This window comes from Balearica regulorum, chromosome 1 (assembly GCF_011004875.1).
Source record: "Balearica regulorum gibbericeps isolate bBalReg1 chromosome 1, bBalReg1.pri, whole genome shotgun sequence".
NCBI lineage: Eukaryota > Metazoa > Chordata > Aves > Gruiformes > Gruidae > Balearica > Balearica regulorum.
Window position 1 is genome coordinate 71,625,482 of NC_046184.1, and position 18,677 is coordinate 71,644,158.

Consider the following 18,677-nt stretch of genomic DNA (forward strand, 5'->3'; position numbering starts at 1 on the left):
AACATGCAAATGTTTTTTGTATGTATAGAACAACTGCACTTACAAATAGATTTTTGTGAGGTTATCTTGCTATTCAAATTATTGAAAATGAAAGCCAAAATATATTCATTACCCCAAATAGCAGCGTGTTTGCTCCAACCTTCGTTTTCTGGAATATCTAGAGTACACTTGCAGCCTTGTGAGATATTGTAGCTAGGAATCAGGAAATCAAGCTAGAATCAGGAAACAGCCACCAAATAAGGTATGTCATTTTCCAGTATTGTGCATGGCTGCAACCATTCTGAAGAGAGAACTTTTATTATTCAACAGTGGAGGTGAAAACATAACCTCATTGGTAGGCTTAATGGTTTTTCCTACAAACTTTCTGATAAATTATAACTCTGTCAGGGCAAGTGCATAGAAAAGAACATTCCTTTAAAACCGTGTGCCAATTCAGAGGATTTTGAGACCAGACATGAAGGTGTTAGAGGGGTTTTATGCTGCCTTACTTAACTCCCTGTATGGAGCTGGCAGAGTAGGGGAAGATATGAGTCCTCCTACTTCTCCTTGACCAGAGAAGATGCCCTTCTGGTTACAGCATCCCTCAGCCTTAATACTAATCTCACAGTATTATTGCTGATTTTCACATTATGTAGCAGAGTAGCTACTGAGTTTCAGAGGTTAAGATATATACCAATATATGCAAAACTTTTGAACCAATAATTATAATAAAATGTGATAGCTTGAAGCCAGAGTTTGTTCTTCCACCTTTGAAAGCCAAATTGATTTTAGAAGTGTTGAATCAGGTTGTCATTGTTTTAATAAAAGCAGAATGTGAACTGTTCCTGAAAGTCCACAAAGAATGCCCAACAGAGTATTTATCAAACAGATACAGCTAGAGTATATCTGGCCTGTTTACATCTTACTTGGTTTAAAAGGCTGTAGTCGTATATCAATGTGGAAACCAAACACAGGCTTATGCAAAGAAATAAGAACAAAGTAAGTCTGCAATTAATTTGTTACTTTGATGTACAGAATGTACTACTGATAAAGCTTTAAAACTGTTTTGTAGTAATGTACATGAAATTTAGTGATAACTTATGTGGGAATATATGCATTGTTAGGAATAGACAACTCTTCATTTTAATCACCATAATGTGATTAATTCCTCCCCCCCGTCCCCCCCCCCCGTCCCCCCCTACTGGCTTTAACCATTTCTAGCTTTCTTGTCAATAAATATGAAGGTATGACAGCAGACAGCTATAGTAAGACAACAAAGAACGGATAACTATGTAGGACATGTCGTGCTTTCTGTACGTAAACATGCAATCTGATCAGGAGGCTAATCCTGTAAATAATCAAGTTTTCCATGTTTTGTTCTTTTGTTTTAATGCGACAGAGAACAAAGTTTGTCTCTGGGGTGGGAAGAACCTTCTAGACCATACAGATTTCAAATGGCAAATTCCTTTTTGTTAATTTCTTCCTGTCTTGTTCTCTCCTAGGATATGGTTCACCATATGGTCTCCATGACAACTTAAACTTATTACTAGTTGTTTTAGTTAGAATTTCTTATAGAAAATCTATGTAAGCATTACTTAAAGTGTATTTTCTTTGAGTAAATTCTACAGATCCATCTGCCAGTTGATCAGCCAAAGCAATAGCTAGTGTATCTGACCATGAGCTTTGCAGTGAGGGGGGGATGGGGAGGGTTTACATGTCTTATCACAATGAGGAGTGAATATATTACTCTTTTTCAACTGAAAATTTTGAAAATCCAGTGTCCTTTTTACTGATGGTATTTGTTATTTTTCTGTACTATCATTTCGTCCTTGTCATTTTCTAATCTTCTTACACTGACACAGAGTTTTCTTTAGAAGGCCTCAGAAGAATTAAAAAAATCACCAACAGAAAGTAAATAGCCCTGATAATTTTATCTGTGTGCTAAAACTAAAGGAATTCCTTAATTATTATTCTTTAAGTTTCTTCTCTCTTCCTGTCTAATTCGTTTTAAAATACTTAAACTGTTACCCAGAACTTATCTGTCTATTCTTTTAAACAGTTCTTCCATATTTTCTGTACTGGCCCAGTTGCACCTGTCAGTGACATGATATCCTTTACTACGTAGAGGGCTTTTTGTTTTGAATTGGTATCTTCGTTACAGTAGATTTGCTAGCTCAGCCTTCCTTGTTTCTACCAGATTCAATAACATGCATTTAATGAGGCCAGAGTCTTTCTTTTTTGAAAATGCAACAGAACTTAAAAAGTGAAGGGAATATGTGGCATGTTATAAACCTCTAACTTAAAAGATGGCTCGTGGAAAGGCCATTCTGTTCTCTACAGAGATCGCCACGTACCAGGAAATGTAGTGAACTGTACAGTTCCATTTACCTGACAAATATCTTCCAGCATAGGGTTATTTGAGACAATGCAATAAAATTAGAATAATAAAACTGTTAAAAATGAAATGCACATCTATTTCTCATTTCCAATCAAGTCACCACTGGCAGATGCTAAAATCTCAGGAGAATTTCACAAATCCACAGGATGCCTCAGCAGTGCTTAGTTTTCTGTTTGAATCAGATTTAGCTGAAAGGTACAGCTAGACAAATCACTCCCTACTGGCTATCTGTATGAAAAGACTCAAAGACTGTAAGTTGTTCTTACTTCTAAAGTAAATGCTCATCCAGCTCATCCACATGCTCATCTATGCTCCTCCAGCTCAAAATTCAACTTTTACCAAAAACATCTTAAAGTCTCAAGGGACACCTAACAATCTACAGCTACTTAGACAGAAGATATAAAAATGGATGGCTGTCAATCATTGGAATCATGCAGGGAGGGAAGAACAAAATAGCGGAAGGGGTGTTGAGGTTAAATATCAAAGGAAATCAGTTTCATAACCTAAGGAGAATCCAGGTTGCAAGACGAGTTGTGAAGGGGAAATTTGAAGTCCTGCATAGTGTGACCTATTGCTAAGGACTAGACTCAACTATCATTTACGTATTGTTTGTTTTTCAGTAGTGTCTCTGAGTGTGTAAACCTGGAACCAATTTGTAAGAAGTCACAATCTCTGTTATGGAGTACTCATTACCTGAACAGAGAACAAATAAAATTGGCCAAAAGAAGAAAGCTAGGATATATTACAATGCAATCAGGCAAATAAATGAGGAACACCATGGTTCTATTCATGTAATTATTTATTGACCAATAGGTTGTTTGTAGAGGGGGGAAAAAATACATCTGGAAGTAATTGGAAACCTGGATGAAAATTACCATTTTGAAACTGCAAAGAAGTCATACAAGCATTGTTAAAGGTTCTTGGTTTAAGTTGCATTTTTTCTAGCTAAATTCTCAGAGATTTTGGCGGCAACGATAAAACAGCTAGGGAAGAGAAGTGCCTGAATCTCCTGCCTCTCTGAAGCCATTATCGGAGGCCACATGTCAAGAACTTGATCATCTATGGTTCAAATACTTTGCAAAATTGATCTGATATAGAGAGCTCTGATACAGATGTGCTCCTCTTTCTTAGGAGAGTACCCTTAAAGCTGGAATATTGAATTTGTTGTGATACAGTCGTCTCACTTCTCTGCTTCCGGAGTTTTCAGTATGTGTAAATAATTACATATTCATTGTTGCAAGCCCTGGATATCAGATGTCTTCTAATACCCCAACTATGAAGCTGTTTTTCTTAGGCCTAAAGTGATTTCTTTTGCATTGAGTCACAGAGCCAAAAAATCTATTACTTGTGTCCTCTAATCAAGACTAATTTATGGATTACTAAAATCAGATTTGATACAACACTCAAAAGTTTGCAAGATTATTCACTGGAAAAAACCCTCTAGCCCTAATTAATTACCAGGCATGTGAAGGATAGGATTTTGTACTCGGATCTGCTTCTAGACCTTAACCTGTTACTGGCTTTTAGCAAATTAATTGATGTTTATAAGCACGAATAGCATAAGCACCATGTAATACTAGTTGAGTTCATAAGTATTTGCTGTAGTTCTAGTGTTTCTGAGAATGTTAAATGTTTGCTCAAATACAAATGTAAGGGGTTAAACAAATAGCAGTAAATATTTTTCTGTTGTACCTGTGGCCCTGACTGTCACTGAAATTCAAGAGAGCAATGGATATTACATCTGGGGCTTAACAAATTGTGAGGTAGTTAAAAGAACGTGTTAACTGCCCATTCTTTCAAAAAGATTCAACTCAGCCTCAAGCTCAAGATTTAAAAGCTGAAGGAAACAGTTTAGTAACCAGGGCCAGCAAATTACCAGAAGGTCATTCAAGAAGAGTGACAGGAGCCATGTTTCCTGAAGCAAACCTACCAGTAGATTTTTTCCCCACAGTGCCTATGCGCTTGAGCTCATCGTTATTCTAATCACATCTCCTAGAGATACTTTTGCGAACTTAGATATAGCCCCCATTTTGACTTACAGCAAATTAACTCTAAACAAATCAAATGTTAGCTGTTGAATTTTCTGGCAAGGTTGGGATTAAAATAATTTTATCGTTCTTAGTTTAGCTGGAAAAAATATAGGCGTTTCTCTCATCATAGCATTGCATGTATTCAAATGTTGGCTTCTAGTAAGGACAAGCAGTAACTAAGTAATAACATTTTTCTGCTTGACTTGGTGCCAGCGTAGAGCATATTTCACTGTTCAGTAACCTGTTGAACTAGGCGAGAAGAGAAAGGGGAAGACTAATTTCCATATTATCTGCACATGCTTGGCACACAGGCCTTTGGAGCAATTGCATAATTAGAAGATAGGATGATATGAAAGGGATTAATTTTTTTTAATATGCAGTCCTCCTTCAAATATGTTTTGTTCTAAATAGACACGTGAATATTAAAGTAACAACTTCATATTCCTAATAGGTTGCCTAGAATAAATAATAATTAAAAAAATCCTTGCAAAATAGGCTAATTTGGGGCTATCATAATTTATTTATAATGTATTCCCTCTCTCCTCATCAAGGCCCTCTCAGCATTATACAATTACAAACTGTATTAAAAACATCATCAAATATGTACCATAACAGACAAACATAATAATAAAATCAGACCTAAGCTGCATTTTTAAAAGGGACATTGAAAGTGCTCTAGGAGGCAGCTGATTGCAGCACAGAAGCCAGGCCTTTCAACTAGGTCCAACTGTTAGCTTTTTTTTTTTTGCCTTTTTTTTTTTCCCAAAAATCTACATTTTTATTTGATGACCTATAGTTAATTCGATGATCGCAGTGGGGAAAATTAACTCTATATCAGCCAGACCCAATATGGTGACTTCTGATTTATTTTTCTAGTGGGTATATTGTTGGCAAAAGTTGCTGGATGGGAAGCTAGGAAGAGAGCAGTTTGTTTTTGTGTTGAGTGCGTAAAGCAGTAATACTGCAGGCCTCGTGACACCTTCTGACATACATGACGGTTCTGATTTCAAAGGACTTTCTCCAGGGTGAATTGACAGGATAACCTCTGTCCTTTACTCATCATTTTTATGTATGCCTAAACTGCCAAATCAGAGATTTTGAAAAGAGCCTAATAGCCATATCAGTACAGAGAGGGGAGGGATTCACTCCTTTCTGTGGGGCAAGTACTTACCCTCAGAGAACTGGATCAAAGCCCAGCAGCTCTTTTGAACAATATCTAATTGACTGTGCTGCTGTTTGAAGACATTTTTGCCTCTTTGGCAGAGATGACCACTCTTGCTGCTCTGGTGACAGAAAGGTCTGTATGAACATTTCCAGTTTGCTTCAGGGGAAGACAGAAAAGACTCTTGGGATGGCAATGGGCAAGCTCAAGTGCTAACAGAGAGTTAAGGGTGACACCACGTAGCAGACATACACAGAAGGGCACATCTGTTCCTTCCCTTGTGAAAGGGACAGTAGAAGAATAGCTACTGTGAATCAATCTAGGCAACTTCTGTGTACATGAAATTCTCCATGTATCACGATTAATGTCACAAATGCAACACATGAAAAGGTGGAAATTGTTTTTGTATTTTATTTTTTCAAAAAAACTTCTTAAAATATTATTTTGCAGCTTTCAAATATTAAAACAACAGTGTATACTTTTGGGGTTTTTTTTCTCTGAAAAGAGAGAAAACGTTCAGTTAAAAGTCAGTTTTGATCAGTTAGGTTACACTAAAATTTCATTCTTTTTCTTTTTTTAAAGAAAAACGTTTTGACCAGCTACATTATCCAGCCTTCTTTCCCTGTTTTATCATTGCTGCTATACCATGTTTTCCTCTTTTATCATTTTTACAGTTAGAGCTCCATCACAAAATCTATATTAGGCTACAGCCACTCTGCTTTCAACCAGAATTTGTTAAGAATACAGATTATGCTGAATTCTCAAACATTTTCCCATCAGAAATCGATGTTTCACTGCCTTTACTAAATTTTCCTTTAGAAAAGCTAGAAAGAAAACATGTTTTCCATTTCAAAATTACTGCTGTTTAAAAATATTTTTATTGTGTTATGATATGAACCAAAAGAGCTGACATTGAAATAAACTGTCTGAAATGAACCTTTTTTGTGTGGGAAATTTCAAGCTTTTGTGTTGTTGCTCAGAACAAAAGAAGTCTTCAAGAGTCTGTTAAAAGTTCCCATGGCACAGGTATTTCCTATTTCAGGTAAGTAGGAGCAGCAAGAGAAGATCCATAATTTGCTTTATATTTCAGTATATAGAGAGGAAATTACAACATGTGATAGCTCAATTAAAGATGTGTTTGATCAGGTTCCCCCCCCCCCCCCCATGAGACTGCGGCAGTCAATCCAATTAAGTTATCTGCTATGTGTTTCTTGACTCTTCTTACAGTAAAGCAAATGAATTGATTTTTGTCCTATTCCATTTTGAGAGAAAACCTGGCTTTCTAACATTTTATATCAGTGAGAGCTCAGGACAGTTGCAGTGGTTCAGTAGCTCTTAATTATATCTTTTTGTTTTGCTCTAGTTTTCCAGATCGAGATATTCGCAGAACAGCAGTCCAACAAATAGAAAATCTGTCAAATGATGAATTGTTAGAATACCTCCCACAGCTGGTTCAGGTAAGGAAGAAATTGATAGCCAAGAAATTCTTCTGTCTAGATCAATAACTTCATTAAATACTTTTGATTCTTTCAGTTTGATTGATACATTGTAAGAGGAATAAATAAGAAAGGCTGTTCAGCTGATGCAATGATTGAATTAACAACAGGGCTGAGCTATAGACTGTTTTCCACTTAAGAGAATGTAGTTGTTTAGCACACTGATTGAACTTTTCTGTATACTAGGAGAGGGTGTTTTCAACTAAAAAACAAAAAGAAAAAATGGATCTGAACAAGAGATTCTGCTATGAGCACCAAACCAGGGGCTGGTGGTGGCAGAGCTTTGTTGTAGTCAAGGAAGTAAATGGTGTTGCAACAAATCACAGTTTTCTTAATACCACATACATGGGGAAAATCACTGTCAGCACAGAGTAACCAGGGCAATTTGGGTTAGAATTGTCTCTTTGCAGATGTACACTGCATTTCACTGGAAAGTAGTGTTTTACAAGCTATGGGCCCACTACTTCCAAAGCAATGACTTTGTGATTGAGTAGGTCCTGTGTTGCAGTCAAGGAGGAACCGGACACTTAGAAAGCTTTATCCTCTTACTTTGTAACACTGTGCACGTGGATTGCTTACAATTCTGTCTTTTGGAGTTCCTGGGGGGGGGGGGCGAGGGGAGGGTTGTGTGTTTTTAAATGTATATTTATATAAATGCATGCACATATATGCACATATCTAGATAGATAGATGTGTATACGTGTATGAATATATTTATGTAATCCACTACCATGAAGCAATGGAAAGGACAAGGGGTAATGGGTGCAAGTTACTGCTGAGAAGATTCCAGCTGGACACAAAAGGACAATTTTTCGCAGTGAGAACAATCAGCCATTGAAATAATCTCCCCAGGGAAGTGGTGGATTCCCCAACACTGGACACTTTTAAGATTCAGCTGGACGGGGTGCTGGGCCATCTTGTCTAGACCATGCTTTTGTCTAAACGGAGCTGTTGCCAAGAAAAATTTGGGCCAGATGATCCTTGAGGTCACTTCCAACCTGGTATTCTATGACTCTATGATAATGGAACCTGCACAGCTTTACAGCATTCACACAGTAGGACACTAACGTGACCTTTCAGTGCCCACAGCTTCTGTTTTACAAATAAGTTTATTTTCCAAACCAGGTAATCAGATAAAAATTTAAACATAGCATTGATAGTTTTATGCGAGGGAAGAAAAGCTGCATGTTTACATATATGTTAACAGAGTTGGAATCAGCATATCTGCCTGTCTTACAGATGGCGGCAGACACTTGGGTCCTGAAGTTTCTTTGCTTATTGTGTTGCTAGGACAGTCTCCATATGTTGGATTGCTTTGTTCGAACTAAGCACTGTGTCCTTTCTGATTAATTTTATTATAAAGGAAAGATGACAAAGTCAGCATACAAGTGATTCTTCTTAATTTATCTCTTAAGGTGCTCAAGTTTGAGTGGAGTCTTGAAAGCCCTCTAGTGAAACTTCTGCTGAATCGTTCTCTTCAGAGCATCCAGGTAGCCCATCAACTTTACTGGTAAGATCATTTGCCATTACTACCGTAGTCATTTTCTGTTTTCATGAACTTTATTCATGATTCTGTTGGTGACAAACTCTCTTTTTTGTTTAAAAACAGCAAAACCTAGGGTTTTGCTCCTTCTTTATTCTCCTTTCAATACTTGGGATGGGTAAATTGTGTAATAGACCTACTCATCCCTGCCTTCATTCTGCCCCTGGCAGGAGGGGTGGGGAGAAGTTCTGTCCACTTGTAAGATACCATTTGTATTTTTCTGCATTTTCCGATTTGAGCCAAAAATAGTCTTCCTCAAAATTTGCAAGCTCCAAGCAGCATTTGGCTTTCTTATAAACAATCCTGCTTTTGTGATTTCTCTGACCTCTCCTGAAGTTTTCAGGCTTCTCATACGTGCCAAAGTATATCTCGTACTCCTTTGCATATCAGTCTGACTTGTGATGGTAGAGTTTCCAATAGTTCCTTTTCATGATTATAGAGATGTACCAGTCTTGACAGTAACTGCTATTCACTGTCTACCTCTACAATATAAGGAGCTCTGTAATTGTATTATTGCTTGCAGTGGTTATTCTGTTTGCTGTGCTGTTACTTTAAGGCTCCCTGAACTGGAATGTGGCTTTCTGTGTGTGAACAACTGCCCTGTGAATTGAAAATCAAACTGTTGTGGCTGGTTGGTTTTTTTTGTTTGGGTTTTGGGTTTGGGGTTTTTTTTTTTCATGTTTAATAATGATGGATGAACTGAGTTTTAATTTACAGTTCAACTGGTTCAGACCCCTTAAAGCAAAAGCTTTCCTTCCTGCAAAGGAAAAACAACAACTTGAAATGTAATCATTTGGTTGATGAAGTGTGAGGTCGGAAAGAGCATAGATCATACTTTCATACCTGCATGATCTCTTGAAGTGTTAGTGGGGATAAAACAGAATTATGAATGTGTTTGTTTCACTGAAATGAGTAGGATAACAATAACATGCCTAATAAGCGTATCTGTCAAATGAAGAGGAACCACATTTAGCAAGCCATTTTTCTGACAGTGCCTGAAATATACCTGAGCGATTTCTACTATCTTGTATTAAATATAGTCATACTGGATATAAAATGTCCAGGCTAGTGCTCTTAAATGTGTCCAGAGAGTTCATAGTTTTTCTGTGCAATTAGAAATGATTTCTAGAGTTCATTGGACAGTGGGAACATCATTGGTTTGCCTGTGTTTTCTTTAACTCCTTCCTTCTTCTCAGAAGGAAAATGACTAAGTATCTGCGGTGGTCTTCCTCTTTACTTTGCCGGGTAGACCTGTGTAGATTCCTATTTTTTCCCCAAATTTTTCTCAAGCTGTCTAATACTATAATCTTGGGTAATATAGAGCAGATATGCCATCCTGAATAATAGATATCTTTATCTGGCACAATATAATTTAATGTGACATTACCAGCTAACATGTAGCATCCACTAACGTTCCTTGTAAACTTGCTGCCAGGGCCTCTTTAGCCAAAAAAACAGATAGTATCAGAAGAGAGAAACACTGTGATTGTGGATCGGGTGTATATATTTGAGTTCTTTTTTCATGGAACAACCTGTCAATAAAATACAACAGATAACTTCTTTCTGAGAACAAGTTCACCTAATGGCAATGTGTTAGAATATGGCAAAACCTGGGAGAGTGGGGAAACATCAGCAAATACAACAGACAAAAATAACAGCAGCCACCTCTGTGGTAGTCATCCTTGGAAGTATAGTTGTAGAGCTATGTACACCTAATATAAACTGAGTGGTCATTAGTTTTAGGTGGGGAGGTTGTTTCACAGGATGTACTTGCTGGCTGCTCTCAGTTTCAAAAATTGGTAAATTTTAAACAGTCTGATTAAACTGGTGTGTATAATATAGGTGTTTAGCTGCACAAAGTAATTGAGCAAACATCTAGTAGTCCCATTCAATTTAGTGGAAGGAGCCAGAGTACCTCTTTTATTTAGGCTTTTTGTTCAAATGTTTCAATCTAAACTGAGAACTTAAATATGGCACGTTATCTGTTAAAATTTTGCTTCTTGTGTTCATCACACTATGCACCTTTTTTTCTTTGGTAAGTCTGCTCCACCATGTTCTTCAGTAGTAAACTCTCTTCTACCTAACATGTCAATTTATGTAATTATTCATATTCCTGTTCCAGCATTTTAAAAGGTGGTTTCCCAAGTCATAAATGCTTTTTACAAAATTTAATAGTGATTTCATAGTTTTTATTAATAAAACCTTAATTAATTAATAAAGGCTTTCTTTACTTCACAAATTGAATTTCAGTCCTTATAAAAGTAATGGAAAACAGAGGTTGTCTTATCCACTTATCTCTAAGGAGATTTTTAAAAGAAGCTCAATGATTTAATAATGTGGGAAACCCATATGTGCATGTACACTCATGTAACTTCTTTTTAAGAAATGTGATTAGGTAACATTTTATTCTTAATTGTTGTAGTCTGTTTCATTACCAAATTAGCAATCAAGGAGCAAAGACTGGTAAAAACAAAGTTTAATAACAAGATTATATTTATTTGTAATTGTAATGAATGACATTACCATTCGATTATTAAATAATACAACATTATGCACAGTGTACCTGCCCAAAATAAAACTTGGAAAAGACAACTTTAATGTAATTCAGAAAACTGGTGATGTGATTTCAGAACCACAGGGGAAAAAATCAACTGATTTTAACATCCATGTTTTACAACACTTTTGTGAATTTAGAAACTAGTTACCTGAACTGGTGGTGACTGTCAACACTAACTTATTTTAATGACAAATATAATTTATAATAATATCTCAGTTATTTAAAATTGACTCAATTTCCCTGCATACCACAGATAAGCAGTTACTCAACAATGATGTAGCAGCTCATCACCTTTTTAATATTAATGTTGGATAGTAAATTGTTAACTCATTTCCATCAAGCAGTGATAAGTTTCTCTGAATATTTTGTTTAAAAATGATGGGACAGTAATTGCCAAGGTGGACAGAACAGATAGAATGTTCATTGTTGTAAATAAGGATAGCTTCAGTCTGTTCTTTGGTTGTATCTGCTGCAGATTTGTCTCATTAATTCTGCTATTTAGAGTGAAAAGGTAATTGATTTTACACCCTGTGTTTGTTTGTTTTCTTATCATGTATGACTTTTCCCCTCTTTAAATTCTTGAGGAATTTGGGCGACCTGCATCCATCAGTGTTTCAGCTCCTCGTTGGTACTTTTGAATGCACTCCCCTTCCCAAGGAGACTGAAAATTGCCCGTGCATACAGTGCCGGTGCAGGACCCGTGTGTCACTTAAATCCCATTTAACTCTTATTTCAAGAGTTCCTAATATCCGTGAGGCATGGAGAACGTCTACCCTGCCCCACTACCTTCTAGAAATTCACTCTGATTCTAGTCTTTTCCCATCAGAGTTTCTGGGAGGGGGGAGAAGGCTGGAGCAAGTTTTCCCGTTCCCTGGAGCTATGGTGAGAAGAGAAGTTTATTAAACTGGTTCTAGCAAAGCAGAGGAGTTGCTTGAGGTGAAAGAAACCTGCTTGGGCCCCTTCTGCTTCCTGGAAGTCTCTGTTTATCTCCTCGCTACTGTGTTTTGCACACAGGTGGTTTTTGTCAGCTTTTGTGCTGGAGTTTTAATCCGCCGCTCTGGCAACCTGCCAATCGGTTTCCCCGCTTGCTTGAGTGTTTTTGGCTTTTAGCTATTTTCATCGGTGGCAGGTGCAGCGTGCAATTGAAACAGCTGGCTGGGGCAGCCGGTGGCCAGGAGTATGTCTCACAGATGGTTACCTACCACAGGAGGAGTGAGTAGCGGGGAGAAGCGTAGTGTCCTCCAAGAGCTGAGGCAGCTGCTTAAAGGTGGTGCTAAGGAGCAGGTTTCATCATCGTGGAAGAGTATGCGTGTGTGTAAATTTTGGCCAAGCATGAGAATCTGGCATGCTTAGCTCAAGAAAAGAAAAAGTTAAATCCTTGCTGAAGGCAAAAAGTCCTTTTGTAACTTGTCTTCTAAGTTCTCTTAAAGTCACTAAAACTTTACAGAACTTTTCTATTTTATAACATTTCTGTAGATTTTGACTGACATCCAAGAGAAGAGAGATTAGTCTTCTGTCTTTTCCGGTCCAGATCTTGCAGATAAGTAACAATGTGAGATTAAAAAGGAACTCTTGGTGAAATCCAGCACACTGAAAACAATGTGAATTAGACTATTAATTTCAAGGTTAGAATGTAATATTTTATTTTTATTTCTTTTTCTATATAAAAAGAACTGTAAGAATCAAAACCAACATACCCAATGGGTAAAAGTTTAAAAAGACCTAAGTTAAATTCTCTGCAGTTGGGAGGTTTATCCCTCAAGACTGTGTTTTCCAAAATCATTACCACTTAATTTCATGCAGCAGTCCAGCACTAGAACAATAGATTATTGCTTCATGTTTTCTGAAAGGAAATAAATTTTTTGCTGTCTAAACTGGTTTACGTTAATCATAATTTACTTGAAGACTTCAAAAGAAGGAATAAATGAAGGAGATACTCATCTGTCCAACACTTAATTATCTGAACATTAAACAGGCGGCCATTCTCCAGCTCTTTCTCTTCCCACATTATGGTGTCTTTCTCCCACAGTCAAAAGTTGTGAAGTCTGCTAATAATTAATGAACTTCCTAAATGGCCGTGCAGAGCAGGTTGAAAAGCCCAACCCATTAAAATGACATTAATGTAAACACAAAAGACATCTATTTTGTTTTGTGTTAATTTGGTCCTTTTTGCTGATCAGAATCAGAAGATCACTTGATCGTATGTGTAACTTTAAACCTGTGAATAGCCAATTTCAGTATATGTTTGATCAGCTGTTTTGCTACTCTGCATTAGGATTTGAGTTCAAGTCTGGAGTTGCTCAATCTTACAGCCTTCTGAGGTAATGTATCATTCAACCAAATAATGATTATAAATTTCATCTGAATTCAGAGTATTTGATGTGATTATCATTGTGTTTTGCGTGTCAGAAGCCTCAACCATAGAGTGGATTTACATGTAGGGATTTTAATTCTGAACTCATAATTCTTACTTATGAAGTGCCAATATTTTGGTGACCTTTTTTTCTCCAGGTACTTATGTGTATAGTAATACCATTAGATCGTTACTTTTGTGAGGTAATGACTCAACCATCTACTGTGCTAAGTGTTTCATCATTAGCCATGTGGGACTTGGATTATTGCCTTGGAAAACAGATAATTATTTTGTTTCCTAATTTACAGACGTTCAATCTTCTCAGATTCCCGTTTTAGAAAAAGGTGGTGTCAAATGAAACAAAGAGATTTTGTTGTGAAGCACAAAGAAGTAAAATATCTCGTTGTTGTTTTTGACCTTTGGTATTTACAGACTGAGTAGGCAAACGGTACCTCTAAATCAACAAAACCATGCCTTGCATTTAAGTCAACACATTTTAGTTTTTAAGAAAAAAAATGTTGGTTCAGACTCACTTTTTTCCAGCTCTGAAGAAAGGAAGGCGTGAGCTGGCTGTGACCACAGCTGAAATTGATAAAAGGAGGCAGTATACTGCAACTCTGGGTTGTCAATGCCAGCTACTGTCAATGTTTAGCTACCCTGGGTCCACCAATACTGTTCAATACAAGAGGACCGGGGACCACGACCAAGTGCTAGACCTCTGTTCTGCCTTGCTTTGTAACTGCTGCCTTCCTCTCTGGCCCTGTTTTGGAATGCTTTTTCTAAGACGGCACTGGAGCACAGTTTGGGATTAGTTCATTCCAGGCACCCCCCATAAAAGATAAGATGGGTTCAAGTGCCCCAGTTTTGACACGCTCTGTCCTCCAACGCTGCTCTGCCCATGCTTGCAGGTTTGTGTGAACCATCTGAGTCAGATACGGCTGACCTTCAGTCTCTTTTAATCTCTCTACCATTTGCTGGACTATAACGAACCCATCACGGTCTTTCTGAAGCTATGGGCTCAAACACACACAGAGAATCTTATGACCACAGGGCGAAGCACACGGAGCACCAAGGAGTCCCAAAGCTCGGTGGTGCATGGTGAGATGCAGTCTGTGCTGCAGAGGGAACTTGCCCTGCTACGCCTGTGCCGTTTGGCTCCAGGTCCAGGAAGCGCTCCATATGTCTCTCTCAATCTTAGAAATGTGCCCTACAGCATAGACTGACGTTGTCTGACATAATCCAAAGGCTGGATGGCCTGGTTTGCATGCTAGAAATGGTAGGTTCAGGGAAATCTACAGACAGATTGGCAGGTGTTCTACCCTTCAGTAGAAATATTTATTAAGTTGCTGTCTATACAATATAATATAATGTACAAAGGAGAGAAGTCTGAATCCATACCTCTCTGCGGTTTATGTGATTCTTTCCATTGTTTCTAGTGGCCTTTTAATCAGGCAGTTATTCTCTGGGACTGTGTGATGTGTTTTGCTAAAACTAAGTTCATTTATTTAAAGGGTTTTGCATGTAACGTCTGTTTGCCTAAGGTGCTGCAGATGCTATGATTTCTCTTCACAAATTGAAATATTCTGACCAAAGTAATAAATATTTTTAACTTCTGAATTTCCATCTAAAGGAAATAGAAAATAAGTTCCAAATAATTAAAAAACAAATTGCAAACACAGCTGGGAAAGGTTAACAAATAACCTAAACATGGCATTTTAACATTTTAAATATAAAGAGGCAGTTATTTTTCCCACTCTGTTAAAAATCACCACTTTTAAAAAAAGAAATCCATTCAAAAATTAATAAAGCAATCAAAGCTATGCCTTGTAATTCAGTCAATATGATATAATCTGGTGAATCCTTGATAAAGGACATAAATAACAGTTGTGTCTGGTTTTAATTATTGTAATGATTCCTAGTAGAATGAACATGTTCTTGAATATTTAGAAATCTAGGAATGTCACGTGTTTTTCCAAATTGGGTGCAAGCATGAAAAGGAAGAGGTAAGGCATCCTTGTCATCATATATCAAGGTGAGAATGTAGTGAAGCGTGATCCTTCACGTCACTGATTGTATTTGTGCAGGCAAGTATTCAGCTGCAGCTAAATAAGTTAGAGAACATAGAGATAACTCTGTGTGTGTGTGTGTGTGTGTGTCCTTTGAAACAGAGAAAATTCCATGCCAGAAATCATATTTGAGGAGGATTAACATTGTCAAGTGCAATATAAAGTCTGCAAATGCTAAAGTTATCAGTGCATGTTATTGTAATGAAAAAACATGACACTGTGTAAGTGTACAAGTAAACCTTCTTAAAGTTAAACAGATAAACTAAAAAAGGTGAAAATTTTCTAAAAAAAAAGAGCAGCAACTGGTCTTAATTCTTTTAGCTGCTTCATGATTTATAAGGTAGCATTAAGGAAAATGTTTTCCAGTACATTGTTTTTCAAAACACTGCTTATCTGATTTATTTTTGTTTTGGCTCCTTCTACATTTAAAAATGTTGAAGCTGACAAATCTAGTTTTTCAGTTCTGCTGGAAAACTCCCTGCTAGCTTCAAGTCATATCTATCATAACCCCTCCAATAATGTAACTGAATATGAAAGATGGGTGTTGTCTTTTCGATACCCTCTGTGGAAAGGATTGAACGTGCTGTTTTGGCGGTCAGTTACTGTGTCTCTGATGCTGGGATGTGATGGACTATGATGACCAGCTTGCGGAGTTGAACAGGACTGAGGAAACGGAGCGGATGTTGCTGCAGAAGGGATTCAGAGCAGGGCTCTGTGCAGATGTCACACGAGGCTTTCATCTGTGCCTTTCATCTTTCTTCCCCCCCCCCCCCATTAAAAATGTTTTATTGTTTTTTTCTTCAAAAACGAAACAAGAGAGCCAAAATCTTTCCTGATGGATAACTCACATAATCTTTGCTTGTCCCAGAGGAACATTTGGGGATGTAAAATAGAGTAGTAATAAATCAGGAAAGCTTTTGACAAAACATTCATCTAGTTCTATCACTTCAAAATGTATAATTTTCAGTCACAAATTTGATGGATGTGGAGGAGTTTTGTTTTGTTTTTTTATACTGTGAAAGACTGCTGGAACAAGATGACTGAGAGTAATCCATGAAGCTATGTCTTTAGGCTGAAATTTGCTTTAAGTATTCTTCGAGCTAGGCCAATATATGAAGAGCAGCCAGCTTTAATAATCTGAAATCTCCAAATCATAAATAATAGCAGTAGCTGCAATTTAAAGATGAGGCAAATTTTGCAAATCAGGCTGTAATGATTTTGGAGAGTGCAATCCTCAGTCAGGAAGCGAACAGCATGGAGAATCGCCTGGGATTCTCAGCTGAGCAGCAGGGGTTGTGTTTCACTGGTGGCATGTTGCAGTCCTGCGGGAGAGAGGGGTCCTCCAGCACGCTGCTGCTCTGCTGCAGGGTCGTGGGGCTACCTGAGCCTTATTGCTGAGGTGAAATCATAGGAGAGGACTCCTCGCCTTAAAATTGTCAGATGTAACATCTAAAAAGTTTCTTTTCTTCGTATTTCATGCTCGCGCTTTCACTTTTTGCCTTTTGCGACTGTGTGGAAACTATTTCATTATGATCTCCTTTGTACGAAGCTTTTTTTCTATAAATGGCAATTATTGTATGCAAAATGAATCTGCAGATGTTTCAAAATTGCATCAGATTATGTAAAACATTTTATAAGTCTTGCTCTGTTATAGGTCTTTTTCTCTTTCCAGCTTAGCAAGATTTTGTGTTTTAACTATAGCTGTTTGAATCGGGTTTTGGCAAAATTTGTCTTGAGCTACTCTAGGGAGTTGTTTCCAATCCATTTTTCTTTGGATGTGTTGCAAAGTTCTTACCACATGAATAAATGCAGTGCAGACTCAGAGTTTCTTGGATTGATATGTTGGGAATCCCCATTTATAGTTATCATGCAATTGATCACAACCTTATGTGACAGGTTTCAGTTTAGTAAATAATTACTATTTCTTAACACTGTTAAGCTTTTGGGAAAAGTATGAGAGAGAGGCTTCAAGTGGATACTGGACATTCAGTGTAACGAATTATTGGTCATCTTAACATTACTGTCAGTTGGATGTTTCTATGGCTAATATTTCTAGGCTTAATTGTCATTTTCCACCAGAATAAAAGCTGGGTCTTGGACTTCTGTCTAGAGGAGAAACATGATTTAGATTTTGTTGAATATGTTCCATCAGTACATGATATAACAGAAAATTACTTTGTGACTAATGGAAATTTTTCTGAGAAGAGACATCCCTAATGTAAACCCAAATATAATTATTAACAGGTTTTAAAATTAAAAAAAAAAAAAAAATCAAAACCTATAATAAAAGGCAATATTTCTAGGAAGGAGAAGGGGAAGGATTGATAAAAGGTCATCCCAGGTCAACAGTGCAGAATTACTATAATTCAGTATTTTTAGGTATTTGCAGATGATGAGTATTTCAGGATTAAATTTATAAAACCCTTGCTGTTTGAAAATATTTCCTTAAGCATTAATTGCTTTCTGAATGCTCCCTCATACTAAATGGTACATTACTCTGTAATCATAATGTTGTCATTTGGACGGGGACCAAATTAAAAATAAGCTGAGAGCAGAAAGAAAGAACTGTCAGATGAGTTGTCTTTGCGTGGCTTTTTTGCTTGAGCACCACTGCTAACATGTTGTAATAACCTTCTTTTGAGCAAGAGAATTACGCAACGGACCATGTCTCACATTGTCTCATTCAGTGTTTTCTTGGCAAAGAGCCCACTTGGTTAAAACCTATGTATGTTGGACCTTTGAATTAAATAACAGAAATGACCAGTGAATCTGAAGGAATTAAGATTCCTTCCAAATCTAAAGCCTGTAAAACTCTAGCCAATAGTTTGTACAACCAGTAGACATCTGAGTAAAAAGATAGACAGCTGGATTGTTCTTTAGCTTCCACTGTGATGTCTATCAAATACACAGAATGCTGCTTGGTAAAGTTCATGACATTTTTTCATTGTTTTAGAAGGAAAATCGGGCTACCAGAACTGAATTTTGTCTCTGAAAGGCCATTGTTCCTATAGAAAAATATTCAGAGATATGTTATCACAATATTATATCAATAGTGGTTGTTTTGCTGAAATAATGCTGTGGCTGAAGGATTGC

At 37.2% G+C, this 18,677-nt stretch overlaps 1 protein-coding gene across 1 annotated transcript in view; it reads left to right on the forward strand.

Annotated features, from left to right (window-relative positions):
• Nucleotides 1–18,677, forward strand: part of PIK3C2G (phosphatidylinositol-4-phosphate 3-kinase catalytic subunit type 2 gamma) — a 209,635-nt gene that overhangs the window by 85,288 nt on the left and 105,670 nt on the right. The window contains exons 16-17 of the mRNA XM_075757739.1: nucleotides 6,933–7,026; nucleotides 8,481–8,575. Coding sequence (XP_075613854.1) covers nucleotides 6,933–7,026; nucleotides 8,481–8,575 — 189 coding nt within the window. The remainder of the gene's footprint in view (nucleotides 1–6,932; nucleotides 7,027–8,480; nucleotides 8,576–18,677) is intronic.